Genomic DNA, 27799 nt, shown 5'->3' on the forward strand with positions numbered 1-27799 from the left:
AAAAAGAAACTCTTTCCAGAACATCATTGGAAAATTAAGATCAGACTAGATATTTTAGTTTTGAGGAACACCTTGGTGCCTCTTAATTTAGCGTTTTGCATTAAGTCTGCACAAGTGTATTGGAAGCTGGCAGTCAAGGCAAAGCAGAAATCAGACTTACTCCTTACTAGCTGCAAACATAAAACAATTAAAATGCTATGGGGAATTAATCAAGGTAAATTAAATTACTCAAAAGGTAAGGTAAATGTCCGTAAGAAATACAGTTTAAATTGCCTGTAGCAGTCAATGAAATACTATCTTTTGGTAGAAGTTCTGTTTTCTTATTTGAGGGTGATAGAAGTTGGTAGGAGATGAAATATTTTAGAATAGCTCAACAAAACCGTGATGTGACTAGGCCACGCATATTTGAAATGTTTCCTTAAGGGCTTCAGATCTAGTTGTTCCCAACTACAAGCATTAAGGCTGTGTTAGGTTTTGGAAGAATACAGTGGACACACACAAACTTGTAACTAGCAGTAATCAAGAGCAGTTTTGTATAGTTTGAATTTGAGTTTGTAATAGAACAAGACATTTAATTCTTTGCCCTGCCACTTTCTAAGTTCTTTCTTTGTATTTCAAGGAAAGTTTTCATTAATGTTGATTTTCAGGAGAAACATAATTATGAAGACAAAAACAGAAAGCATTGAAGCTACATAGAAATACACTCTGGTTAAATATTAGGCGTTTCCAATGGTGAAAGCTGTAACCAAAGGCACAGGGCGCCTCATGGAGGTCTTCAGAGGATGGAGAGCCATCTGTAAAAAATGTTGACTTGGATATCTGACCTTCCACTTTTATGAGTCTGCAAAATGGGAAAAATAAAAGGAAAATACCCTTTTTCTATTTACATAGTCCTAAACCTACCTAGATTGTTGTTATATAACAGAGGTGCACATATTTGTCACATTTGTAGTTTGCAGTCTGATAGTAGAAGGATGGTCAAAGAGGTTTAAGGATCTGCCAAAATACAATGTGATCATTGTCTTTTTGTGAGTGTCTCGTTGTGTTTTACTTAGGGGTTTTTTGTGCCAGCCTGGACTAGTTCTGCAGTTTTCTTGATAATGTTTTTCAGAATTGGTTTATCATTGCAGCCTTCTTCCTAGAGCTGAGAGTGAGTGACGGGCCCAAGGTCACCTACTGACTCCATGTCAGGGTGAGAGTAGAACTCTCTCCTAGTTTCTAGTTTTGTGCCTTTAACCACTGCACCAAACCAGCTTGCTTTGCTTAGGAACTATAGAAATATTTCATTGAAAGGTAGTTGATACCCAGTTAATTGTAATTCAGGAATATAGAAGCATTTTATAACCATGGGGATTAGCACTCTTAACCTGTTCCTGTTGTTATGCCTGTACTGAATGCCCTTGGGGAACTGAGATGGAGATGTACTGCAGGGTTTAGCCTGCTAGATAAGCCTGTTTTCAGTTCATGATATGACAGGCTGAAAGTAGCCCAGCAGGGAATTATTAATATAACTGGGTTACAGATCAGACTAAGGGTTCATAGACCTAAGTTTTCAAACTGAGTCAAAGGTGGTGATTGCTGACAGATATGATTTTATTGTACTGGTATAAAATTTCTGAATATACTGTCAGTCCCAGATGGAAGATTGCTATTGTTACGTACTTGCACCACTGTCCACAAAGGTCATGAAGATCATATGTTGCTTGGAAGGATTAGTATGTGATTGCCAGGGCACTTGTAAATTAGTAGTAACAACTCCATTTGAGTGTAAAGAAGATTCCTTCTTAACATGGTTAATTCACTGTATTAATATAATTGTTTTCTCTGTTGCTCGTTATGTTGTCTACATTTTATAAAGTTAAACTTCAAAAGTTATTTTCACATCTAGTGTAGAATGAATAAATTATTCACTGGCATAGAATGATTTTAAAACTTGTCTATGATTTAATTCCCAAGTCCATGTATTTGCTCTAGCACAAAACTTCCAAGAAACCAACATAATAGCCTATATTACTTCATCCTGATGTCAACAGTTATGAAAATGCAGCTGAATCTCTGTCGATCCTAATCAGGAGTATGTAACATGTGAAAAAATGTAAACCGACCAGATGGTTCCGCCCCAGGCGCCTGATGGACCCAGATAGGTTCCAAACGGTGCTTGGATTTATTCCTACCTCCCTCTCCCACAGCCCGGTCAAGTCCTTAGTTAATGCCTGGCAACAGGCTGCTTCGGAGGCTCTCGACCGCGTTGTACCTTTCCGGCCTCTGACCTGGTGCAGGTCCCGGCTTCCTCCTTGGTTTTCCAAGGACCTGCGGGAGATGAAACGCCGGAGAAGGGGCCTAGAGAGCATTTGGAGAACCAGTCAGTCTGAGTCTGACCGAACACAGTTAAGATCCTTTTCTAGATCTTATCTTGTGGCAATGGAGGTGGCAAAGCGTGCTTACTTCACCACCCTCATTGCGTCCGCAGATAACTGCCCGGCCGCCTTGTTTAGGGTGACCCGCTCCCTTTTAAATCAAGGGACGGGACAGGACCCCTTACGAGGACGGGCCGAGGAATTTAGTAAATATCTGGTGGACAAAATTGCTCAGATTCGGGCTGGTCTGGACTCTGACTGGGCAGTATCTGCCGAGAGGAAAACGATGGGTTTGACCGAGAACATTTGGGAAGAGTTTGATCCTGTGACTCCAGATGAAGTGGACAGAATCATGGGGAAATTAAGTGCCGCCACATGTCTGTTGGACCCATGTCCCTCCTGGCTGGTCTATGCGTCTCGGGAGGTTACACGAGGCTGGCTCCTAGCAGTTATTAGTGCCTCACTAAGTGAAGGGTACTTCCCTGCCGCCTTGAAAGAGGCGGTGGTAAGGCCCCTCCTCAAGAAACCTGCATTGGATCCAGCTATTTTAAATAACTTTCGTCCTGTCTCCAACCTTCGCTTTCTTGCGAAGGTTGTTGAGACCGTGGTGGCACGGCAGCTCCCTTTGGTCCTGGAGGAAACTGAGTATCTGGATTCGTACCAATCGGGTTTCAGGCCCGGGTATAGCACAGAGACGGCATTGGTCGCGCTGCTGGATGATCTCTGGCGGGCCCGAGATAGGGGTTATTCCTCTGTCCTGGTCCTATTAGATCTCTCAGCAGCTTTTGATACCATCGACCACAGTATCTTGCTGCGTCGTCTTGAGGGGTTAGGAGTGGGAGGCACCGTTTTATGGTGGTTCTACCTCTCGGACCGTTCACAGACGGTGTTGGCAGGGGGGCAGAGGTCAACCCCTAGGCCCCTGGGGTTGGTACTCTCTCCTCTCCTGTTCAACATCTATATGAGGCCGCTGGGTGAGATCATCCATGGCTTCGGGGTGAGGTATCATCAATATGCTGATGATACCCAGCTTTTCATCTCCACCCCGAACCAACCCAGTGATGCCCTCGATGTGATGTCCCGTTGCCTGGAAGCGGTACAGATTTGGATGGGGAAGAACAGGCTCCGGCTCAACCCGGCCAAGACTGAGTGGCTTTACATACCGGCATCTTGTTTTGTCCAAGAGGTTCCATCTTTGGTTATAGGAGGAGAGATCTTACCTCCCGTTGATAGAGCACGCAATCTAGGCGTCCTCCTGGATTCACGACTCAATTTTGAAGATCATATTGGAGTTGTGGCTAGGGGGGCATTTGCCCAGGTTCGCCTGGTACGCCAGTTACGCCCCTTTCTGGACCGAGATGTTTTACGTACAGTCACCCACGCACTCGTTACCTCCCGTATAGATTACTGCAATGCTCTCTACATGGGGCTGCCCTTAAAGACCACCCGGAGGCTTCAGCTGGTTCAGAGTGCGGCCGCGCGGGTAGTGATGGGAGCACCCCGATACTCCCATATTACACCCCTCCTCCGTGAGCTGCATTGGTTACCGGTTGTCCTCCGGGTGAGATTTAAGGTGCTGGTACTTACCTTTAAAGCCCTACATGGCTTAGGCCCGGGATACTTGCAGGACCATCTGCTGCCGGGAACGACTTCCCATCGCCCAGTACGCTCACACAGAGAAGGCCTCCTCAGGGTACCGTCGGCTAGACATTGTTGGCTGGCGACCCCCAGGGGGAGAGTCTTCTCTGTGGGAGCGCCAACCCTATGGAACCAGCTCCCCCGAGCTTTGGATGGCCCCAGATCTCCAGTCCTTTCGCCGCGGCCTCAAAACACTCCTTTTCCACCTGGCTGACCTGGACTGACAGGGATTTTAATTTATGTTTTTAATTTTTAACTCTAATTTTTAATTTATTTTAATTTATTCTACAGGGGCCATTAATTTAATTTTTATTTTAACTTCTGTATTACTGTATGTTATTGTTAGCCGCCCTGAGTCCTTTGGGAGATAGGGTGGCATATAAGTCCCAATAATAAATAAATAAAAACAAGAAGGTTTCAAGAAGAGTGCAGCAGAGACTGGAGATTTCTTTCCTTCTTGTTAAAAATGAGGCATTGCCTGTTATCCTGTGAAGTAAACAGATCAGTCTCTGAGTTGTTGCACTGAGATTTACTAAGGACCATAATTGATGGATGTAGTTTTCATTTGGGTAGCTATTGTCATGCAATTCAGCTTTTCAGGATGGGTTATTTGCAGATATGGGTTGTCAAGACAGGGATGAAGTGGGCCATGTAAGACTAAAAGCTGCCAAATTAAAAAATCTGAAGTCCCCCCAATTCATCCTTTAGAGAGAAGCACATGGTCAGAATATGTTAGACCCCTTAGTTACAGTAGTGGCCAAAATTGTGGAAACCTTTTGGGAAAAGCGTATAGGAGAAATGCCACCTTTGGCTAAGTTTCCACCAATTTTTGTTCTAATTTGTTTTTAACTGTAGCCTTGTTCACTTAATAATACTATTTTACATCATTTTCTGGGTAACAGTCAACTCTGCACCATTACTTTAATTTTATTACATTTTACAAGCTCACCAAATGAAAGAAAAAAACACACCAACCAACTTGATAGCGATCACATAACACAGACAAATGTCCTCCTCTCAGCTTCAGTACATGACATCAATAACTAAATCCTACTGATCTGATTGGCTCATTGCCAAAACAAGATGACACCTGATTGGCTCTCTAAACAGTCATGCTCATTGGCTACAATCAGATGAGCAAGTTGTGCTTTTTCTGGTTATTTGGCTATAACTTTTCATAGAATACAGTACAGATAATTGAACAAACTATGTTGCATTACACTCTTGATTATCTTTCCATTGTTATATAATTATATGTTACTACTCCAAAAAAAATAGTGTTATTAGCCAACAAACCTCAAAAATATTTTCCCAAAAGGTTTCCACAATTTTGGCCACTACTGTACATGAACCAAAGCAGAGCTTTTAAGAGGCTGGAAAGAATTCCAAAAACTAGGTTCTCTGTGTTGCTTCCTTTCTGTGCTTTAAATCATAACACAACCAGTCCAATTGCTAATTCATGTTCAGGTTTCATTGACATGTACTCACGATTAAAAGGTTGATGTCTGATCTGTAAAAATAACATTTGAAGGACATAAGCCAGTGTAAATGTTGTCAGATTGTTTAAATGTAGGTACATTGAAACATGTAATTTTAATCATATACATATTTGTCCAACTAATACTAATATATGATGCTGAAACTTGGAATTTGTTTTTTCCAGCCATAGCAGCGAATCTCTTTGTGAATTATCATTGAACAAGACCCAAAGTGAGGACAAAAACCAATTACTAGCAGATGAATTATCACATCTGGACTTTGTAACCCAAGATATTCCTGATGAATACGAAGAGAGACTGATCAAAGAAGTGCAGAAAGAACTGGAAGATGAAGTGGCTGATTTAGGGAAATTAGCTATGGCTAGTGACTTTTTTGGAGAGGAAATATAAGTCCAGCAAGTTAACTGATCATACATGCACTATTATTGCTGTTTCAAGAGTTATCATACACACATGGTATACCTGGACCTCCTCTTTGCTGCATAGAAATGCAGTTAACTCCACTGCATAGATTCATGAAAATAGATTACTCTTCTAAAGCTCAAGCTAAATATAATGGGTAGAGATCCCTACATTTTAAGTACTGTTTTGAGCTGGTTAAGAATTAGGGTTCAATTTAATTAAGACTGGTGGTTTGAGTTATGTATTTCTTGTATATATTGCTCCTTTAAAAAAATCCAGCTATTTTTTGCTTCTTAGTTCAACAATACTGAAGGATGCTATGTATTTTGTGACTAGAACCTGCAGGAGATTGGTATGTGTGTGTGTGTGTGTGTATACACACATATAAAAAATGTTCATAGAGTGTTTTAGGATGTATGACTTTTCCACAGTATTCTCAAATTTAAGTGTAGCCCCACGAAGGGGAAAATGCAGTTACAGTAGGTCTTTTTTTTGGGTGTGTGTGTCTGAATACTGGAAGATTGGAGCTCTTGATTTTCTTTCAAAAAACCATCTTACTATGCCATATAAATCTATTTTTAACTCTTACATTTTTAGCAGCATTGTGTAATCCTTAAAAATATATTGGAGTTCTGGTCAAAATTTTGTCAGAGTGACAGTTTCAAACATTGTAGGAATGAATGTGCATACTGGCCTTCTCTACCACATCTGTTGTCTATTCCCCAACCTTTGGTTGTTATCTCAAAGGCCTCACTATGAACTACTCATGTTTTCCCTGAAAAAATTGTGTGTGTTTTTGTGTGTGTATGTATGTATGTACCTTGGTTCTGGATCCCTCACGAATTGGAAAGGAAATTAATCAAACTCTTCAAATCTTATGCAGCACTAACATCTATGCAGAATAAATCTTCACATATTCAAATACCTGTGACATCCTTCCACAATTAGCTGCAAGAATTCATGGCAATTTAAGATCCACCAGCAAAGAAACATTTGGAAGTCAATTCAAAAGGCTTTTCTTCCATCTACATAAGAATTTCTCACAAAACAATCCTGTATTTTGACTATTACAATAAATTTCAAAGTGTGATTAAAGTAACAACAGAATGAACAAATGTTTTATTTGCACGTTCATGGTTGTAAACAGCATCTGGCATGGAAAGTTTACCAAAACCTTTGACTGATATAAATTAGATAGCATTTTCAAAAAAAAAAAAAAAGAAAAGAAAAGAAAAGAAACCCCTCTATGGTATTGTTTGTAATTGCTCTTACGTAGCAAATTAAAACTCATATATGCTTTGCAATGAAATCATATGTACTGCATCAATCTGTACCACATGTTGAACTATTGCAAACTATACTGGGAGGTGTTAAATGAAGGCCATTCATTTTTAAAAAGCTACATATAAAAACTGAATCAACTCCAAAAGTGTGATTTGCATTGATGCTAGAAAAAGCAAACTCTAAAGAATCCCAGTCCAAAATTGTACAAAAATAAGTAGCTAACCAAACAAAAAGCCCTGGAACTCATTAACAAGGAAACATTACAAATCTACCCAACGCTGCCCCCCCAAAACAAAAGGGATACAAATTTAAATAGCCAGCTATACTCTTAAATGTACACAGTGAATATTGATATGTGAAAAGAAATACCATAGTAAGCAGTTGAAATGTATTTCTGCTAACTCAGCAGAGCAAAATAGTATTTACACACTGAGCAGAAGTGACACTGCCATTATTCATAATCTAACTAAAAAAAAATCAGTTACAACACTTCTGCAAAATAAACACCACCTGCTGGCAATGGTAACTTACTAAAAATACTTTTTTCTCCATGTGTCTTGCTTCATGGAAGATGAATCCAATGAGACTTAAGTTAAACCTGTAAGCTTTAAGGGATGAGTTTTGCCAATTTTATCACATTTTTAGTCCATTTCCACAACTTTGCTTTTATAAAAACCACTGTCACATTTACTTCAGAAGTCAATGAGGTAATGTGTGTATCAGTGAAAAAACCAAAAATCATTCATGGCCTTTGCACAGCTTTTATTAAGCTATGAATATCCTATCTGGCTAGTTGGCTAGCTACTGCTATGTGCGCATTTATCTCCAATTTTTGCCAATTGCCCTGCCCACCATGCTTTTCTGTGTTTTTATTTGCACATCCCTTTTCTCTTTACAGTACATTTGACTACAGTGCACAACATGATTCCAAGTCAAACGGGGACTTGACTGGGCACTGAACTGGACTGGGCTGTCCTTTACCAATCAGTGGCGATTCCTTTTCTTTATACCTAATGTCTTACCTTAATGGCACTACACAGTAGTTGTGTACCTTTTTCACACTTAAGAAAAATTTCCCAGAGAAAATGCTGAAATAAATATCAGTCTTGAGTCAAATCTTTATTTGGCGCTCCATCAAGATATATTTTTAGTGCTTTTTCTTTACGAGGGGAGTAGGTCACACGATGTCCAGTTTTCTGAAGTCTACTGCTTTCTTTTTTCATGAGTTCATTTCTCTGTTCTTCAGTTAGTTCCACCATTTCTTCGGTTTTATCCCTTATATTAAAAAAAAAGGATTTAAATTCTACAACAAACACAAATTTACACATTTTTAATTGGGCAATATCAATACATTTGATGTCCTAACAGACAAAACACCTTCTGAACAAGATGAAATCACCCGTATTCCCATAAGTCACAGCTTTTAATGCCAACTCAACGCACAGAATGTACTTCAGAGCAGCCAATTCATAGAAGATGAGGAAATGGAAAAGATGCAAAAGGAGCAGGTTAGCAAACTAATAACTGGCCATTTTTAAACTACATTACTCCTGTCAATAATGTAAAGTGGTTGATCCCACAAATGCTATATAATAATCTGCACATATTTGTAAAAATATAGGCAGCTTTTAAAATTATTTCAGTACAGCAGGCTTATAACCTGGAGGTTTTCTAGGATTCACAGCTCCTGCTTGAACAGCGTATGGAGGTCATGGCTAGTAGGGCCTTTGTATAATTATATCTAAAGTACTATTGCTGCAGCGGGGAACATTGTACACAATTGCCAGTGCCCCCCATCACATTGTGGCTCGCCTGTTGCAATGTATTATTCAGTAGGACTCTGCTCAATACTATTTGGAAGCTTCAGCTGGTACTGCATATGGTACCTAGGATAATTAATGGCCACCCTAGATTGGCCCATGTGGCACCCGTACAACAGGAGCCACCTTGGCTGACAATCTGCTTCTGGGTGAATTAGAGAAGCTGGTCATCGCCTTGAAAACCCTCCCAAGGGTCAGACCCTGGATACCTTTGAGATCATCTGCACTGAGCTGAGTCTTCCTGTCCAGTAAAAGCTATGAGGGGCTTGTTAAAAATCCCTTCTCTGAGAGTATAGCATTTACTAGGACCTTGCAGTCAGGCACATACATCTCTTGCATACTGATTAAATTTATATTAAACATTATTTCTGTATTACTTTGCTTAGCTTCAAATCTACTGGCAGGCATAAAACCTAAATTACTTTAGATTGTGCTAGCCTACAGCTACAAGTATCTTGAAAACATTAAGAGTAAAATGTTTTATTCTTAAAATTTTCACTCCTAAAGAGTGAAATGTTTATGCTCTGTTTATCTAAGTAAGCAGCTGAAATGCAAAATTCTGACAATAGAGAATCAAAACTTATGCAGTCAGAAAATGTACAATATATGGTTTCTTCCCGAGACATTTCTCATTCCTGATTTATTTAAAGCACTTTTCTACAATTAGTTTTTTCATATTGGAAATTTATGCAGGGTTTTTCAATATATAGGAGGTAATGACCTAAAAGGATATACCTATAAAATATCACTGCTCCATCATCACAGATGTAGAGAGGCCATACATTCAGTGTGGAAACCTTCGGATTCCAGTCCAAATCTTGATGTATCTCTAGAACGGAGATCTCACATGGAAATGTCCCTCTACCCTAGAAAGGAAAACAGAGCATCTTAGTAAAATGTGCATATATACCTATTTATTTGATTTATATGGTCACCTATCTCACTAACGGCAATTCTTGGTGGCATACAATAATCATACCTATATACGTTATGGCCCAACACAATTATATGTACTCAAAATGTAAGTGTGATATGATCATAATCAACACTGTTTTTCACGTCTCTTATTTCCAAATCAATCATTTCTCAAATACATGACTTGATTACATTTTTCAGTTAAGTGAAACAAATCCATTCCTCAATCTCCCTCAGTCCTCCTAGGAGAAGCCAATTTGTCACTTCTCCGTTCAGTCAGGCTTCTGTATTGTAAAAGAGTGCAGTTTTGAACTTCAAAGAGATGTATGTGATCAGCCAGGTCTTGGTTACATTTACTAATGCTATATGAAATTAAAAATTAAATCAAATGGACTAGCCAATTGATGGGTGTTTTTACCCACTTAAAAGAGACAAGCACTTTCAGTCTACTTGGAAGAGAGAAAATTGATAGAAGACAATGTCTTTTCCTCTTCCCCTGCCCAATTTCACCAATATCCCCTTCAGAGGATTCAGGTATTATAGCAGAAAAAGGGGATATCCATTAGTATTTGATCAGCATTTTCTGAACAAATCTCAGCTGAGAGGAAATCTGAACCACTTTCAGCAGCTTGAAGAAATAAATAACTTACCTTTGCAAATTCAATATTTTCTGAGGGGATTCCACTTATTGCGTTAAGCTGTAAAAAATATGTATCAAAAATTGAGTTTGTTTCCAAAAGATAAGGTATATGAAGTTTCATATATTCTTGCTGGTTGTTTCCCAGTTTATGTTCTGGGTTATGTGCAAAAATTGGTATCTCAACTGATACAGATTCCTAGATTTTTATTATTTTTATATAATTTAAAAATCACTTTTAGTTCAACTAGTAGTCTCCAAACAAAGGCTAGACGCCATCTTTGATAGATGCTTTTTATACATATTTTAATGCTTTTAAAATAACAGAAAAAAGCAAAAGGAACAAAACACACAAAAAATATACATTATTCAAACAAACAAAACATAAAATGTTTAAAGAATAAGTAGTAGATGCTTTAGCAGATTCTGAAATGGACAGGGCTTGAACTAGATGGCCTTTAAATCCTTCTCACTCTGACTTACATTTTTATAAGAAATGTTTTAAAAGTAAGCAGAACTGTATTTATCTAATTTATATAGCATAGTAAGAGTTCCAACAATTTGAGATAACAGCATTTGCTTCTTTTGCTCAAATTCTGTCATTTAGCTCTTGCCATCCTACCACCTTGGGTATTATAATCTATATATTACTAAAACTCTGTCTGTTTGTAATCCTCAAGTAGCCCAAACATTTTTTAATCAAGGTATCTCAAATCCACTGACTTAAAAGAATTTGTGCAAAATCCAGGACCCATTTATTCCCATGTAATTGAAATTTCAAGGATCTTCACATTGATTTTATTCACAAAGCTGTGCTTACTGCAGTGTCATCATGATTAGCTGCAATCATGTGATTGTAATTTCCAACATTCCCTGCCAGCTTCCCTAAAGCAAAATCAATGGGGAAGCCAGCAGGAAGTTGGAAATTGTTCCTGTTCCCATTGCTTTTTTGCCTGCCCAAGGTCAATCTATTGCTCTGTTTAGGTAAGGAAATGTCTATAAAAGGATGACTCAACAGGGGATGGGTTATGAAGTGTACTTTTAAAGTAGAACATTTAACTTTACTGCCTAAAGTGTAACAGATATAATTCTTTATAACCAAATAAACCCCAGACTGAGGGGTTTTAATTTAATTTAATTTAATTGGGTTTTAGTTTAACTTCAGGGACTGTAATTTAATTAATAGTTTTAATTGATTTTAATTTGTATACTATGTATTTTAATTTCCCTGTAAACCGCCCTGAGTCCTACACGAATAGGGCAGTATATAAATTTAAATAATAAATAAATAAATAAATTACAATGTGTAGAATATGGAATAAAATATATACTGAAAGCACTTTGGAACATATTGTTTTCTCATAAACAATAGCAATTGTATCGTTCATTCTTGAACTCATTCGTGGTAAATCTTTAATTACACCTAATACAGATAGAAATGAGACATTGTCATATGGGCTATCTAAGCCATAGTCCTCAGCTGAATTTCTTCATCTATTTAGGCTACAATTCCCACTTGCACTGCCCACTAGGGCTGCTGTGAATTGCAATTTAAAACATGGGAAACATTAAGCTGGAAAAATGTTTATTTAGACTTGCTTCCTTAAATTATGTGAAGTAGAAGTGATGTACTCTAAAAACCTAACATATCTTTTCAGGAATAAATTAAGCAGATATTTTGTATGACCAAAGAAAATTGGTTCATACATTCTGCTGGAACATAGTTTAATCATTGTTTATGAATAACCCACATGTGAATCAATTTATAGTAGAGGCTAAGTCAAAATCAAACTGCATTATGGCACAGCATAGCAAATGAACAGACTTTAAATACCAGAATTCTCAGAAGTTGCTACACTGGTTAGAGAATTGGCTTTGCATATTGTATAATTCTTGGTACACTATGGCACAGCATAATGTTTGAACCCCAAAATGTTCTTTTAATGATCACTGTGACTCTGTTTAGAAGCTTTTAAGAGTTTCACAAAAGAAAGTTAACTATGAATTCTGTAAGGCAGGGATATTTATATAAATGAGGTTAATTTACCTTTTCTTTTAATTCATCAACACTGCTGCTCTCTAAAACTACTTCTTGAAAAGGATCTAGCTTCATCTCTGATGGCCTCCATCTTCTTGACAGAACAGCAAGTTGTGACATCGATTTCATTTGCTCTGCTCCTAAAAGTCATTTGGAATGTAAGAGTGTTCAGTATAATATTTCAGGAAGAGCGACTTAAATGTTTATTTACAGCATTTTCTTTAAGAGGGAAAAATGTCTGGTTAATTGTGATTGTATAAACTAAATATATAGAAAAAAATAAACATTTGTAGAACAAAAATGCAATTAGAAAATCTTAATTGGTGTTTTATGGAAAATAATGCTTAAAATCTAGTTCTTGGATAATGCTGTATTTTTTACTCAATTCATATCCTTTGTTTAAGGCATTAAGGCATTCTACATGAAGCCAAGTGCCTAACCCTAACATTTGTCATCAGGCTTTGGATTTATTTTTCACTACATGTATATGGAATTGCACTGTAATGTTTTTTTAAAAAAATTATTTTTAAGACAACATGGTTAATTTTTATATAATTTAAAAACATTGTAAAGCTTAATTAAAATAATTGATTTCAAAGTATTGATACCTTCAAGAATTTCTAGGAATACCTCCCAGTTACTTGAAATATTAATATCCTCTTCATAGACATGATAATCCAGAAACACAGTTCCTGGGTTTTTCCAGGTCTTTTTTCTTAGGCGGAATCTATTGAAAAAACAGTAGTTAAAAGTATTAATATATGTTTATAAACTAATGTATAAAACCTAGTCACAACCACATTTAATTTTGATAGTGTTTTCCTGAAATAGGTATAAAGTATGTTTTTATCAGAAGAACTTAAGAAGCCAGAGCTAAAAGCAACAAATTAAAATTTTCAGTCATGTTCCTTCACTTTATAAGGAAAAAAACCCCAAAGGAATTATTGGTTGTTCAAAACTAAAAGTTTGGTGCAAAGATTACTACAATGTGTACATATTAGAAAGTGTCAATAAATGCCGGCTCATTTCAGTTATGAAATACAAACATAGCAAAATCAATAAAATAAAGCATGATTATAATGATTTACTTGTGGCAACAAACCAAAAGAAAATAAATGTATGACTCTTTTTTAAAACATGGTAAACTCAACAATTCTTAACTCTTTTTCAATTGTCAAAATAAGAATTTTGAGATTCATTTTAATGATGTTTACCTGTCCACAGTCAAATTCAGCCCACATTGCTCCCTGAGCTGAGGAAGTAACTCCTCTTTTGATTGCCGCACAGTCATTCCCTTAGCAAAAACTGAATCTATAAGAAACTTGCAGGGCTGTGAAAACACATTTTAAATGGATAACTGTTAGAAAGCTTTTATATTCTGAGTATCCCTACTTTCTCTTTGCACAAAATATAGCAAAGATTTTTTGCCTGCAAGCAGCACTGAATTCTGTGGTGTCCGTGTGCGTTTGAAGGGGAAAGGAATGCAATGTACCAGGACACAAAAAAGAAGTAAATGTGGACTGCTTATTTGACTAGTAAATCTCCTTATTCCAGATCAGTACAACATACAATATAATAAAAAACCATTAAAAACTGAAGCTATAATATTAAGGAGAAACTTCCTGAAAGTGAGGACAATTAACCAGTGGAACAGCTTACCTCCAGAAATTGTGGGCTCTCCACCACTGAAGATTTTTAAGAAGAGACTAGACAAGTCACTTGTCTGAGATGGTATAGGTTCTCCTGCTTGAGCAGGGGGCTGGACTAGAAGACCTCCAAGGTCCCTTCCAGCTCTATTCCTATTCCTATTCCATTCCTAGTGTGGCTATTTTTCTAGTTATTGCATCATCAAAGGCCTTCTAGAAAACACCGTTTTTAATTATTTCATTATTCTCTGAAAGGCGCCGAGTCTGGGGGAAGGCATTCTTTTCTTGTGGTAAACTGTTTCAAAAGAGGAGAGCATCCACCAAGAATGCCTACCTCTGCATTCCTTGGCATCACATTTCAAGAGATGCTCCCTATTTAGCCAGATTGAGGAACCGAATATACCTTATATTAGATCCCTCTAAAATATCCAGGTATTGAACCACGTAAGGCTTCCAGGTAATCAAAAAGAGTCTTAAACTGTCCTCAGAAACAGACTGTAACAGGTTGAAGTTTTCAAGTGTCCATGTACAGCAAATCTCAAAAATACAGGCTCAATACTCCTGTGGATCAGATGTCCTTTAACAATGATTTTGTATAGCCGGTAAATATTAACAAGGATGACCTGATATTTAAATCAAATATCAAAAAACCTGATAGTCTGGATGCCTTCTGATTCAAATAACTGCAACTTCCTTTCTTTAAAATACATTTTATTCTGATCACTTAGTTAGAAATAATTATTTATTTTGCAAACATTTTATTCTACCAACTAGTTTTATGTTTGGATTCATGCAGACATATACATCTTTTTTAACTTAAAAATGCTTTCCAATTATTGCTTTAATTAACATCCACTCCTATTTTCTCCCACAGAATTCTTTAAATATCCTCACAAGGAAGTGGGGAGAACTTCGGAATATCAGAATATCCTCCACATATGAGGCTAACAAAAATCAGATGAAAATGGGATGCCCCTTACTTTTCGTACAGTTGTCAGAAGTTTCCTTTGGCAACTAAAACAACAGTTTTCTGCTACTTTAAAGAATGTCCCATCAAAACAATACATATACATATAGGAAAAATTGTGCATTCGAGCATAAGAGTATGTTTCCCAGAGAATCTATTTTGTTATCTGCTTCTAAAACTTGCTAGCAACATGATGCCCATATTGGAGCTGTGGAGCTTTTGCTAAATCTTACTTCTCAGCTATTGGCTATACTGGATGCAGAAGGGTCACTTTTTAATAGTTACATTGTTCAAGATGTTTTAGGAGTTTCACATCTTACTTACCTCTGGATCATTCACCAAAAGTTGGAAAACCTTGACTCTGTATTCCCCTTTCTTCAGTGCTCTTCCAAACCTAATCGTTATCTTTAAATTAAAAAGAAAAAGAAAAAGAAAAAGCTTGCAAGAGATTACCTGTCTCTTATCCTTACCACAGAATGCTGGCAGTTAAACAATCAGTAAATGTTTGTGTCTAATAATGTAATGCACTTCAAAATTCAATGATCAAATTTGAGCAAACTGGATGTCTTTATGGATAAGCATCTCAGAAATTGTCAGCATAAGCATTTGTACACTTCTGTTCCTATAAAATTATTGCATTACTCTTGAATGAAGACAAAAACTTTACAGGAAAAAGAATGAGATGCAGGCAAGGACAAATGTTAACTAAATTCATACAATATTGATTACTTTTAACCACCTTCCCACCACCCCTCTACAATTTGACAACACTCTCCTAAAGTGTTTTCAGTGTCAAGAGAACCATTAGAAGGTGAGTAATAGGGTGTGTATGTAGGTGTGGGTGAGAAACCAAGTGAGACAGTATTTTGGTTTGACTAGAAATGAAAAAAACAACAACAAACAAACACCTCCAGGTTCAAATAGTTGAACAGCACGACTATGGAAGAGAGTTCAAAAAAGATAGTTCAAAATGCAGGGATTAGGAAAGCAGCATCTACTGGCCTCTCATTAAAATGGGATATGGGACTTTTTTTTTATTACACATCCAAATTTCGATGATGCAATTATAACGAAGAACAGTTTAAACTCTGCAATAAGTATTCCGTAACTGCAGTGCACTGGGAAGATTTTAAAAATATACAGGTAGTTCTCACTTACCAATGGTGATTGGGACCTTTGCAAAGACTTACAATAGCAGTTCTGGCAATCCCAGTTGCCGTTGTTAGGTGAATCCTTCAAAGTTTCATGATTGCTATTTGCAACCTCTTGCTGGCTTCTCTATTGAATTTGTCAGAAGCTAGAAGTGAGGATCACAAATAGTGATCATGTGACTGTGGGACAATGCAACAGTTGTAATTGCGAGCCAGTTACCGACTGCCCAAATCACAATCATATGACCATGGGGATGCCATGATGGCTGCAATTAAAAGGACCCATCATAAGTATCCTTGTTCAGCACCATTGTGACTTTGAACAGTCACTCAACAAGTGGCTGTTAAATGAGGACTGCCTTGTATACAAAATATTAAATATTGAGTTGCAGGTGGTAGATTTTTAAAAAGATAAGTACTATCTTTTATATTAATGCAAGTAATGCAATTAATACAACAAAACATTCCCTTGAAAAATAATTGGGCCAATCATTACATTCTAAATGCTTTCCACTAGTATTCAATAGCATATTTTGCTAACCTTGTTATCATCTGAGAAGGATGAAAGAGTTTCATTCAATCGGACACTCTCAAATTCTTGATTGCTGGCATAAATTCGAAAGACCTTAAACTGAGAAGATGGAACTCCAACAAATGGCTCCAAGAGTTGTTTGAAGGCAGAGAGTGTAATTCTTTTATCAACAAGGATCAACAACCCTAAACGAAGAAAAAAATTAACTTGAAAAATGCCACATATATAATCGCCAATACCATTTCATTTGTGTAATTAACAGATACACATATTCCCTTTTCTTGTTTTCAAGTTATAAGACTTCAAGTGATCAGAGACATTTATCATATCCATTAACACTGTATTCTGTGTAACTTCACATATAAGGAAATTATACAGCAGATGATTGGGGAATGTGTGACATTATAAACAATAATTTACTAAGCTATACTACTTAATATTTTGAAAAGAAGGTCCATCCAAGAAAAAGTAAATTTTAAAAGTATGCATTAGTTAAATTGCATCTTGAAACTGCCTTCTTAACATTAGTTTATACTCAATGCTGTTATACATTTTCAGAAAGTATCATGTTTAGCAACTGCACATGGTGTGTTACAGATGCACAATGGAATTGTTAACAATTTATTGGCAAAAATCTATCTTCTCTCACAACAAATATATTGCCAAAGAGTTAATTTGCCTTAACGGTTATTGATTTATACTCTGCATTTCATTTAGTTCCCCAAAGTGGTCATATGATCACATGTGTGTTTGGCAACCAGCTCACATGTACAACGGTTGCAGCACCCTGTGGTCATGTGATCATGATCCCTGACCTTCCCAGTCACCTTCCAACAAGTAAACCCAGTGGGGGAAGCAGGATTTGTTTACTGACTGCATGATTCATTTAATAAACAAATTATTCACTTAACATCCACATTATTTAATTAATAACTGCATCACTTAACAACTTAAATTCCGGTTCGAGTTGTGGTGGTAAATTGAGGAGTACCTACATCTAGGCATCTAGAACAGGGCTTTTCAACCAGTGGTACGGGTATCACCTGTGGTACATGGGCACCTGGCAGGTGGTATGTGACCATCCTAGAAAAGTGGTAGCGGGGGAGGGGAATGAGCTGAACCGGTGGCAGCAATGCACAAGCCTGAGCGAGAGACGGCTGGAGCTGCAGGGCTGGGCGGAAGCGCCAGGATCAGTGCCAGGCTCCAGCTGGAGCTTGGCGCTGATCCTGATGCTTCTGCTGAGCCCTGAAGAAGTGCCAATCAGCTGGAATGTTGCAGCAACTTCAGGGTCTTGTGATTTACAGTACATTCAGATGCTTGGCAACTGATTCATATTTATGACAGTCACAGTGTCCCAGGGTCACGTGAAGTGACCAAAGCCTGCTGCAAACACCCAGCAGATGGAGGGGGGAATAAAAAACAAACACCCACCCCACCCCACCCCCGCTGCCAATGTCTTGGGGGACACTTTTTTCAGTGCCATTGTAACTTCAAACAGTCACTAAGCGAACTGTTGTAAGTCGAGGACTAACTGTACTTCATCACTTTTTTCCTTTTTTCCCCCCTCATCAAGTTTTTGACACCTTGCTAGGCGACTGGTGGTACTCGGATGTTGCCATATTCTAAAAGTGGTACAATGGGTGAAAAGGTTGAAAAGCCCTGATCTAGAACCATCTTTCATTTCATGCAAACAAACAGCAAGCCTGCATATATAAACGTATTTTGCGGGAATGTATACAACATATAAAAATATAAATAAACAAGCAATCTACATTTCTAGAAAAATACCTTGCACGTTACCATATTTCATACATACATTTCTGCCCCTCTCCTGAACCTTCTTCTGCGATGTAGGGCTCTGCCTTGAAGTACATAAACTGTGCTTCTGCCCTGCTTTTCCCACTTTCGTCATATTCACTGTCGGTTCCAGAATCCTCTTCAGCCGTATCCCATGTTTCCTTTTTCCCTTCATTGGCTTTGGATCGCCTGCTGCTTGTTATGCTGTGTGAGTCAAGTCCATTCGCCAAGGTTATAGCGGCATTATCGACATTGCATAATGTGTCACTGCTGTGGCTGGAACTAAGAATATCACTGTCCACTGAACTTGTGCTCCTGTCGTTGTTCAAATCGGAATCTGACCGCTCTTCTGACTGGAAATTTTCTGTGTCAGAAACCTGAATTTGGTTTTCAAGTTCCTGGTTTTCTGTTGATGCTGATGAATCTGCCTCATTGGAAGGTGATTCGATATTTTCAAAGTCACTGGCCTCTGTGCTCCTGCTGCTGTCACCATTATCTCCTTCCTGCTGCTGCTGCTGTAAGGACAAGGTTTTAAGTTTTTCAGTGCTCTCTTCTAGGATAGCTTCTACAGATTTTGTATTAAGTAAAGATCCTTTCCCTGCTTCACAAATTGCATCTAAATTGCCTGAATCTCCACTCGCCTTTTGAAATATTGTCCTTCTGAACACTGATCCAGGAGACTGTTCTGGTAATGAAACATACAGTCTGATTGTATTTGCATGGCGGTCTAGGAGTTTCCATAACTGAGAGTCTGTAAATGGCAGCTGTCTATCTTGAGAATCTGAACTTTCAACGAATACCTAAAATGTAAAACAGAATAAATCCACAAGGATTTAAGCACATAAACACAGAAAAATGTGACATCTGTAAATCAAGAAATTCCTATTGAACAAATAAATTATATTAACTCTTACTGTCTGACATATAGTAAACTTTGAAAGTAAAACTAGGAGAATAAATATCTTACTTTATTGCTCCTAAAAAAGCCTTCAGCTTTAAGTGTTTTGTTGGCCACACCGAGAAGACGCAAATCATTATAGCAACGTTCCAAAACAACACGCATTGTTTCAGCAGGTAAATGTACAGCCTAAGGTAACAGGAAAAGCAAGATAAAATGAATGCTTTTAATACACTAAAGACAGAGAAAAAAAGAATAAGGTGCAAATTATTTACCTTTGAAATGAGATACTTGAACTCTGTAACTGTCTGGTTCAAATAAGCACGGACACTAATTGGAGGAGCCACTGTGTCCTGTTTTAGGTCGACAACATGAACCTTTACCATGACTTCTGTCAAAATAATAAATATAACTCATGAAGAAGATATAACAAACAGCAAAAAAGATTAAAAAGAATACTTGCCTCATAAATACTCAATTTAAAGATAATATACTTACTATAAGATACGTGCTATAATGTATAATGATTATCAAAAAATTTTTTCTTGTGCATACATAAAATCACAATTTTATAAAGTGTCACTTACCACCAGGTTTGTAACATTGGAAAGACTGATCAGGTTGCCTGGTTTCCAGAAGAAGATCAAACATGTATGTTGATTTAACACCACCAAGCAAGATTCCCATTGCAGTGTCATCTTCTCCTTCATAGGATCGTTCCAGATAATCATGGAACTCATCATATTTAACAAGACGGCAGCAATTCAAAGGAACTGCCTCTTCTAAATCCATTATCTATAACCCATAGAAAAGAGAAAAATAGTGTTATTGAAATGCTGTTCAAGTGTTCGGTCAAAACTGAAGAAAAACATTCTAATTTCAACTTCTCCAGACATGTCATGTTTGTTAACAAAAATAAAAAGTCTCAAGAACTACATTCCCACTAATCTAAAAATAATACCAATATTATGTTTATTGTCCATTAATATATGACCTGGCAAGATTCTTTGGCACGATTGCCACAAATGTAATAATTTTGTTATAGCTGTATCCCCCTTTCCCTCTAGGAGTCCAAATACTAATCCAATACCTTAATTGTTACACCACAATGGGTTTGTTATGGCTTTCAATTAATAAAGAATACCAACAATAGCTACAGTAAGATTAAATACTGAAAAATATTTATTTAATGATTTTTATAACTGCCCTATACTTGGCTCATGACTCAAATAACCAATATCATTCTATTATTGTAGAGTGGAAACAGAAAGTCAACAATTAGCAGACAAATGGCATCAAAAGAACCCGATGTATACACTGAGTTTCATGTAGCCCTTGAGATCTTGATCAATTTAGCAATTACCCTGTAAAGCATTGTACCTTATAAGCCATCTCCACAGCTTCCTTCAGAGTCTTATCTTTATGAACTTCCAGTTTATTTTCCATCATTATTTGTTTTACAGGATGCATACAGAATAATTTTATCTGTAATTGCCATTAACAGAAAAAAGTGTCAAACCGATTTTTCAATGTAGTTGATAGTTCTAATTTAATAAAAGAATTAGAATGTTCTGTGCATGAACACTTTTTTAGAAAAGAGATATTCAACAAAAGAAAAAAAAATCTGGAAAACAATCATCTTATATACTTTTACATTTCAAAGATTCTTTCAAAAACAACAAATTATATCTCACAGCTAATATTATATCAATGAACACGTTTCTGTTCAAAAAATGTCATGAAGAAATGAAATATAGTGTTAGCAAAATTCCAAGACTATGTATTAAGTTAACCTAGATTCTAAAAGTACGTATTTTCAAAATTTCAAAACTACATCAAGAACGTAAGCCAAGTGTAAAAAAACATTTTTAAATTCATATCAAGTGAAATATGATATGAAAGAATACTTATTGGCTGTGTTATATCAACGCAGCATATAATCATAACCGGACTAAAGCTGAAAGTCAGAAACTTAATATTCTCCACCCAGTTTAGAATAAACCTTGTTTAATAAACAGTTTTCTCCAGCTTGCTCTACCTTTAAGCTAGGTTTTCAACTTAAGTTTGCTAGAAACCTTAAATCAATTTGAATGTCATGTAAAAGTCCAGATTACAAAGCCAAGGTTGGGAACATAAGGGTATGAAAATATACAAGTATGTAACTTGATCCTGGCTGCTGTTTTATCAAGCTTAGATCATTCAAACTTAACTGATCCATTATCAAACAGAGGGTAAAAATTTCGATCAATTTCTATTAACAATGGATTCCTACAAACAAACAACCTAGGAATAATTTGTAGGCACTGTGCCAAGTAAGAATATGCAAATGATTCTGATACATCTATCAATATGTACAAAATCATCTGTTCATTTTGTTCAAAGCAAACATTTGAGGTGGGATGTGCCAAAATATACCTTGCAAGTATTGCGTTCTATTTCACGCTGCCTCTTTTCTTGTTCTTCCAGTTCCTTTTCTTTTTCTACTAATCGTTTAATATGCTCTGGATATTCATTGACCTCTAGGAACTCTATCAATGCAATAAGAATGTGAGCTTTTTTTTAAAAAAAAAATCTTGGTTTTGCAGTATTTTGTTATTTTGTAACCTAACCTTACTTTAAATTACACATACAACTTTATGTATACTCCTTAAGGCAGGAGTCCTCAACCTGAGCCATGGACCACTTCTGGGCCACGGCCTATTGAGAAATGGGCTGCTGAAGCAGCGGGCGAGCATGCAAAGCTTCATTTGTGAATGTGCAGTATTTAAGTTGCAGGAGTGAAACCATTCCCCCTCTGCTGCCCACCACCACTAGTCTGTGGAACCAAAACATTTGGGGACCCCCTGCCTTAAGGAATACTGTCTAGGAATATTTGTGAAATGGACCCACTGCTAAAATGGACCCACTTATTCAGTTTTACACACACACACACACACACACTGAAACTTTATGCATAGTCTATGTAATATGCATTTTCATGCATATTAAACCACTTATTGTATAAATATGTACTGCACATATCAAACAATAACATCTTTAGCTTAGTGCAAGAGATTTAGTAAATAAAACACTGCTTTACTCTTTCTTCAGAAGCAGCTAATCTGAACTAAAATATACTTCCAACAGTTATTTTACCAGCATTCCAAATCCATGTTCATAAAAACTATTTCTTGCAGCATGCTATCAAATTCACAGACAGAAAAAAAATCTATACATGTCTTCTCATTAATTTGGATTAATATTTCTCCTCTCATGAATTGGAGAAAAGAAAAGCAATCTAGCTAGATTTTATAGAAGCGGGGAGATTCAATCACAACAGAAATATCATTAAAACCATAATCACCCTGCGAATAATGGAATGTGTACTTACTTGCATTTCTAGTTGTATCCTTTAATCTATATATAAGCATATACGCATTTGTCGAGCTATTGGAGTAATATAAAAATAATTATATCTTGCATGTTAAAATACATGTGAGTTTAATAGCACAATCTAAAATGCATAATTACATCTTAGTAAAAGTAATTATATGCATTCAACCATTATAATCAAAGGATCAAACAGTACCCTATTCAAATCCAGAAGCATTTCTATAGCCCTCAAAGAGTAAGTCTTAAAGGTACAAGACTCCTCTGCTTCAAATGAACTACATCCCATTTGTCAAGGCAAAAGTTCTGGAGCCTCACTTTTCACAGAATGATAAAAATGCAGCTGCTATTTCAAAAGTGCCAAATAATCAAGGATAATGCTGGAAATGAAAACAGAAGTGCACTTATAAGTGCTACACCAGATAGCTTATAAATGCAGCTGGGCTAGTCTTGGCCACAATATATACATGCTTCTTAAGGCTGACTTCCTGAGATAGAGCATCGCCTATGGGTTGGTATAGCTGGAGCTCTTCCAATTGCCATTCTGGTCACAGATGCCAGGACGATACCTGCTTTTCTCAAAGCCTGTCAATCTGCTGTAGGACTTCAGAATGGAAGCTCCCCAACCTTGTGCTATGGACTGAACATTGCTTTCAACATGCTGAGATACTTTCTATCAAGGTATTTATGGATTTTATGTTGCTAGTCTTTAAATGGCTATAAGTATGGTTTTAAAGATTTATATATTTGCATTGTAAACCAACCAGAATCATTTGTGAATGTGCAACATATAAGCCCACTAATTATTTACTAAAACAAATAACTGTATTAATCCATTAAAAGGGTAAAGTTAATGAGCTACAAAAGTACAAACTGCTACCTTGCAAAAGCACTGGAGTAGTAGCCACGGCTTCCAGATGTTCCACCGTACGTTTTCTTAATGTCTTCATGAGTTATCTAATTGGAAAATTAAGGTGATGCACATTTAATGTAATTAAATGCATTGCATATTAAATATATAATATTCCAGGAAACATAACCAAGTCCTTCATGGAAGTCATATCTCTCTGTGAACCACCGTGTTCCCCCCCAAATAAGCTCCTCCCCTAAACTAAGACCTACCCTGATTTTTTTGGGGGGCTAATATAAACCCTACCACAAAAATAAGCCCTAGTTAGGACCTCACCCACTCCGTCTCACTTCGCTGCCGCAATGGAACAGGAGGCCGCGTGACACATAGTGCTGCTGCCGCCACAACAAGGTGAGGCAGGTGGGGAAGGGATGGAACTGCCCCATGCACCCCGCACTCGCTCATCTGTATTTCAGGTCCCCCCTGCCCAGGGGGGGAGGTTTGAAATACTGGTAAGCGGCTGCAAGGCGCGTGGGGCAGCTCCAGACCGTCCCCCACCTGCTTCGCCTTGTTGTGGTGTCAGTGGTGCAATGTGCCACACGGCCTCCTGCTGCGAGCGGCCGCAGAAGTGGCCATGCGGGCTGCTCGACGGGGTTGTTGGTGCCGCCACCGCGAGGCAAATATCACAAAAAATATAAGACACCCCCAAAATTAAGACCTGATGCCTCTTTTGGACACATAAATAATATAAGACAGGGTCTTACTTTTGGGGAAACATGGTAATAACTTGAGAATCATATTCCCTTTTCCCCGTCCTTTCCTTCAGCAGATAATTAACATGTTTTGTTCTCAATCTGCCTGCTTATTTTTTCTCTCTTCCTAATGATGTCCTTAGCTTGTGTAAATCTTGAGTTTTCTTTAGCCATGCTAAAGCCACAAAGATGAGCCTGTGCAGTGAGTGTTACAAATATATGTCTTTATCCCCAGCAAATAAAGAAAACATTAAGAAGAAATACAAACTGGCTCTAAACTCCCTGGAGTATAAGGAGGAGGAAAAGGAACATGTAGTCAGGGCTTCAAGATTCTGTTATTACAGCCTATCTCAATAAAAGCCAAGTTTCTGCCATTGTCAAGGGAACTGTTTCCTGACCTGGCCTACTTTGAAGAGCTGAGATGCCGATGCCACGTTTTAAATCTGCATGCAATTTAAATTTAAATCTAAATCTATATGCTGTTGTTTCATTATAGGCATTCAGGATCTTTGTTGAGATCACTATAATAACTTACCTTGCTAACATGTTGATCATTGAAACTATACCACTGATCATCATTAAAGGATTTTATGCATGCATAATAGTGACCGCCAGCTGCACTTCCCGAATGAACCATAACAGAAAATAATTCATATAGTAATGAATTCTGTATGATAGAAAAAATAGCAAATACAGATTGGTTAGAAAATATTTGTATCATTGTTTGAGTTACTTAATTTTCTAAAAATTCTTAAAAAGTATTTTATTTTTCATGCTATTCACATCTCATTTCGTTTTGTACTTAAAACCTCAAATGTTAATACTAACATTTAAAAGGACACTCATGTTCCTTGTCCCATTAATATGAGAGTATATTCAATGCAGTCACATTTTGTGAGATATCTAGCTCCTCTGACAAGAAACAAAACAAATCTGAACATTTATAAGAATATTGCATAACAAATTTTATAAAAATTAAATATTAAATTATCCCCCAAATTACTCTAATATTTCCTGCTCATTTTATTACTTATATTATTACTTCTAATAATATCTGTTCATTTTTATTTCTTAACATCTTATTTGTATTTTAAGCAGCATCTTGCTATGGTACTCTCACCAATAATATTCTGGCAATAGAATGCATTTCAGCAAGTTGGTATGGCCATAAAAGTCAACATTCCATATTATCCTTTTCTTTCTTCCCTTGCTGGGAATTGTTGGCTAATACTATTTTCCTTTTTCTGCAATAGGCAAAATAACTGCTACTATTTTAGAAAGTTTTCCTACTGATGAGATCAGCTATTGACATTCATTATTATAAAATCATGTAATTCATGTTCTCATTATGGTATTGGTAAAATGTCTCTTGTATGATAGACAGATAGATAGATAGATAGATAGATAGATAGATAGATAGATAGATAGATAGACAGACAATTGACATAAGGCTATTTCTACTACAGGTAGTCCTTGAGTTACAATTGAGCCCAAAATTTATGTTGCTAATTGAAACATTTGTTATAAGTGAGTTTGTCCTGTTTTATGGCTTTTCTTGCCACAGTTGTTAAGTGAATCATTGCATTTATTAAGTTAGTAATGCAGTTATTAATTGAATCTGTCTTCCCCATTGACTCTGCTTGTGAGAAGGTCACAAAAGCTGATCACATGACCCTGGGACACTGCAACCATCAAAAATATGAACCAGTTGCCAAGCACCTGAATTTTGATCATGTGACCATGCTGCAATGGTCGTAAGTGTGAAATATAGTCATAATTCACTTTTTCGGTGCCGTTGTAATTTTGAACAGTCACTAAATGAACTGTTTATAAGTTGAGGACTACCTGTATATGGGAGTATAATATGGGACTATAAAAGGCTAAAGACATATAAAATTTACCAAAATTGATATACTAAAACATATTTGTCTGTTGAGGACTACCTGTATATGGCCATGGGGTTGTTCTGAACTTTAGTGGCCTCCCCTCAGGTTGCTTTGCAATTAACTGGAAAACCAGCTAACAGTGCACTATCAATTTACTGACAAATTTTGGTAAGGCAAACAATATTTTGTTTTACTTTGTACAATACATAATAATAATCCTAATAATGTAAATATGCAATAATTTCAATACGCATATTATATAAGGTACCTTTTCACTAACAACTTTTGAAATTCTTTCAGCAGCACTATTGTTTTCAAGACATATTCCTTCATCAATGCCATCGTCATTAGAAAAGTCATTACTCATCTGATCACTGTGACAACTGCCTTCATTCTCTGCTCCACTATCAGTGCAGCTCTCTGTTTGAGGAGACTTCTTAAAACAAGTCATAAGGATTAGTTTATAAACAATAAAGATTTGTACATCTTACAAAATCATTGAAATTGTAAAGCGGAGTCAACAGTGCATACCTGTGTACAACATGAGAATTAAATTCCTTTCTAAAAATATTCTACAGCCTCTTTTTTAGTTCAGCTATTGATGGATTCACATGTTCTCTCTTATTACACACTAATACCTAGAGATGAGCACATTTTATAAATGCACAACAGCAAGGAGGCATTTCAGGAAATGTAAGGCCTGCATCTTCCACCCTATTGATTGGTTACCTTGCACTACTGCACGGGTGTCTGTATGTATGCATAGCAGTCACAACCAAAATCTAGGTTTTACATTTAAAAAGTTTGAAAGGTGAAAGAAAGGACAATACACAGCAGCTGATCCTGATTCTGTGAATAAATTTCAAGTTAATCTGATGTGAAATAAGTTTATAATTTAGAGTCAACTAAGGTATTTCTTAAAACATAATCCAGGTATATACTGATTATTACCTCATCTTCAATATCAATGAATGAGCCCATATCTAGCTGTTCCGGAAATGTCATACGGTCATTAAGTTTTATCCTATGCATAGTGGTATAATCAAAATCAAATCTTTTTAATTGCAAGGTCAGCAAATAAGGAAAATGCAAGAATCGCAATCCCTGCAAAGACACAAAGGGAAACCAATTATCAATGATGAACTGCATTTCATATATGTTAATACACCCACCTCATTATTTAGGTTAAAATGTGTTTACCTTTCTTGCGTCACATTTCTTCTTGCATCGTTCACAGAAATACTGATTGGCACCATCAAGAATCTCAGGCTGAATGAAAGCATGTAGGGCTTCCTCCTAATCAGAAATTTTAAAAGACCAGCTTTACACACTATGGAATAAGTTAACATAAAAGATTCTTG

General features: G+C 36.8%; 2 protein-coding genes across 7 annotated transcripts in view; one reads left to right on the forward strand and one right to left on the reverse strand.

The window, feature by feature from the left end:
• The window catches only part of DKK3 (dickkopf WNT signaling pathway inhibitor 3), a 102720-nt gene extending 95586 nt beyond the window's left edge, over window positions 1-7134 (forward strand). For both annotated transcript variants that reach the window (XM_081312562.1, XM_081312563.1), the window contains exon 8: window positions 5659-7134. In XM_081312562.1, coding sequence (XP_081168688.1) covers window positions 5659-5884 — 226 coding nt within the window. In that variant the 3' untranslated portion in view covers window positions 5885-7134. The remainder of the gene's footprint in view (window positions 1-5658) is intronic.
• Window positions 6987-27799, reverse strand: part of USP47 (ubiquitin specific peptidase 47) — a 59403-nt gene continuing 38590 nt past the window's right edge. For 2 of the 5 annotated variants that reach the window (XM_081312555.1, XM_081312554.1), the window contains 20 exons: window positions 27639-27734; window positions 27390-27542; window positions 26707-26874; window positions 25088-25219; window positions 23831-23907; window positions 22952-23007; window positions 21997-22109; window positions 20962-21066; window positions 20169-20376; window positions 19857-19972; window positions 19651-19770; window positions 18703-19483; window positions 16896-17071; window positions 15528-15608; window positions 13805-13920; window positions 13199-13317; window positions 12600-12730; window positions 10566-10613; window positions 9736-9866; window positions 6987-8455 (listed from right to left, as the gene is read on the reverse strand). In XM_081312555.1, coding sequence (XP_081168681.1) covers window positions 8281-8455; window positions 9736-9866; window positions 10566-10613; window positions 12600-12730; window positions 13199-13317; window positions 13805-13920; window positions 15528-15608; window positions 16896-17071; window positions 18703-19483; window positions 19651-19770; window positions 19857-19972; window positions 20169-20376; window positions 20962-21066; window positions 21997-22109; window positions 22952-23007; window positions 23831-23907; window positions 25088-25219; window positions 26707-26874; window positions 27390-27542; window positions 27639-27734 — 3102 coding nt within the window. In that variant the 3' untranslated portion in view covers window positions 6987-8280. The remainder of the gene's footprint in view (window positions 8456-9735; window positions 9867-10565; window positions 10614-12599; window positions 12731-13198; window positions 13318-13804; window positions 13921-15527; window positions 15609-16895; window positions 17072-18702; window positions 19484-19650; window positions 19771-19856; window positions 19973-20168; window positions 20377-20961; window positions 21067-21996; window positions 22110-22951; window positions 23008-23830; window positions 23908-25087; window positions 25220-26706; window positions 26875-27389; window positions 27543-27638; window positions 27735-27799) is intronic. The other 3 variants (XM_081312557.1, XM_081312556.1, XM_081312553.1) reach the window with 3 other exon arrangements.

The sequence above is a fragment of the Vipera berus genome (assembly GCF_964194415.1).
Source record: "Vipera berus genome assembly, chromosome: 1".
NCBI lineage: Eukaryota > Metazoa > Chordata > Lepidosauria > Squamata > Viperidae > Vipera > Vipera berus.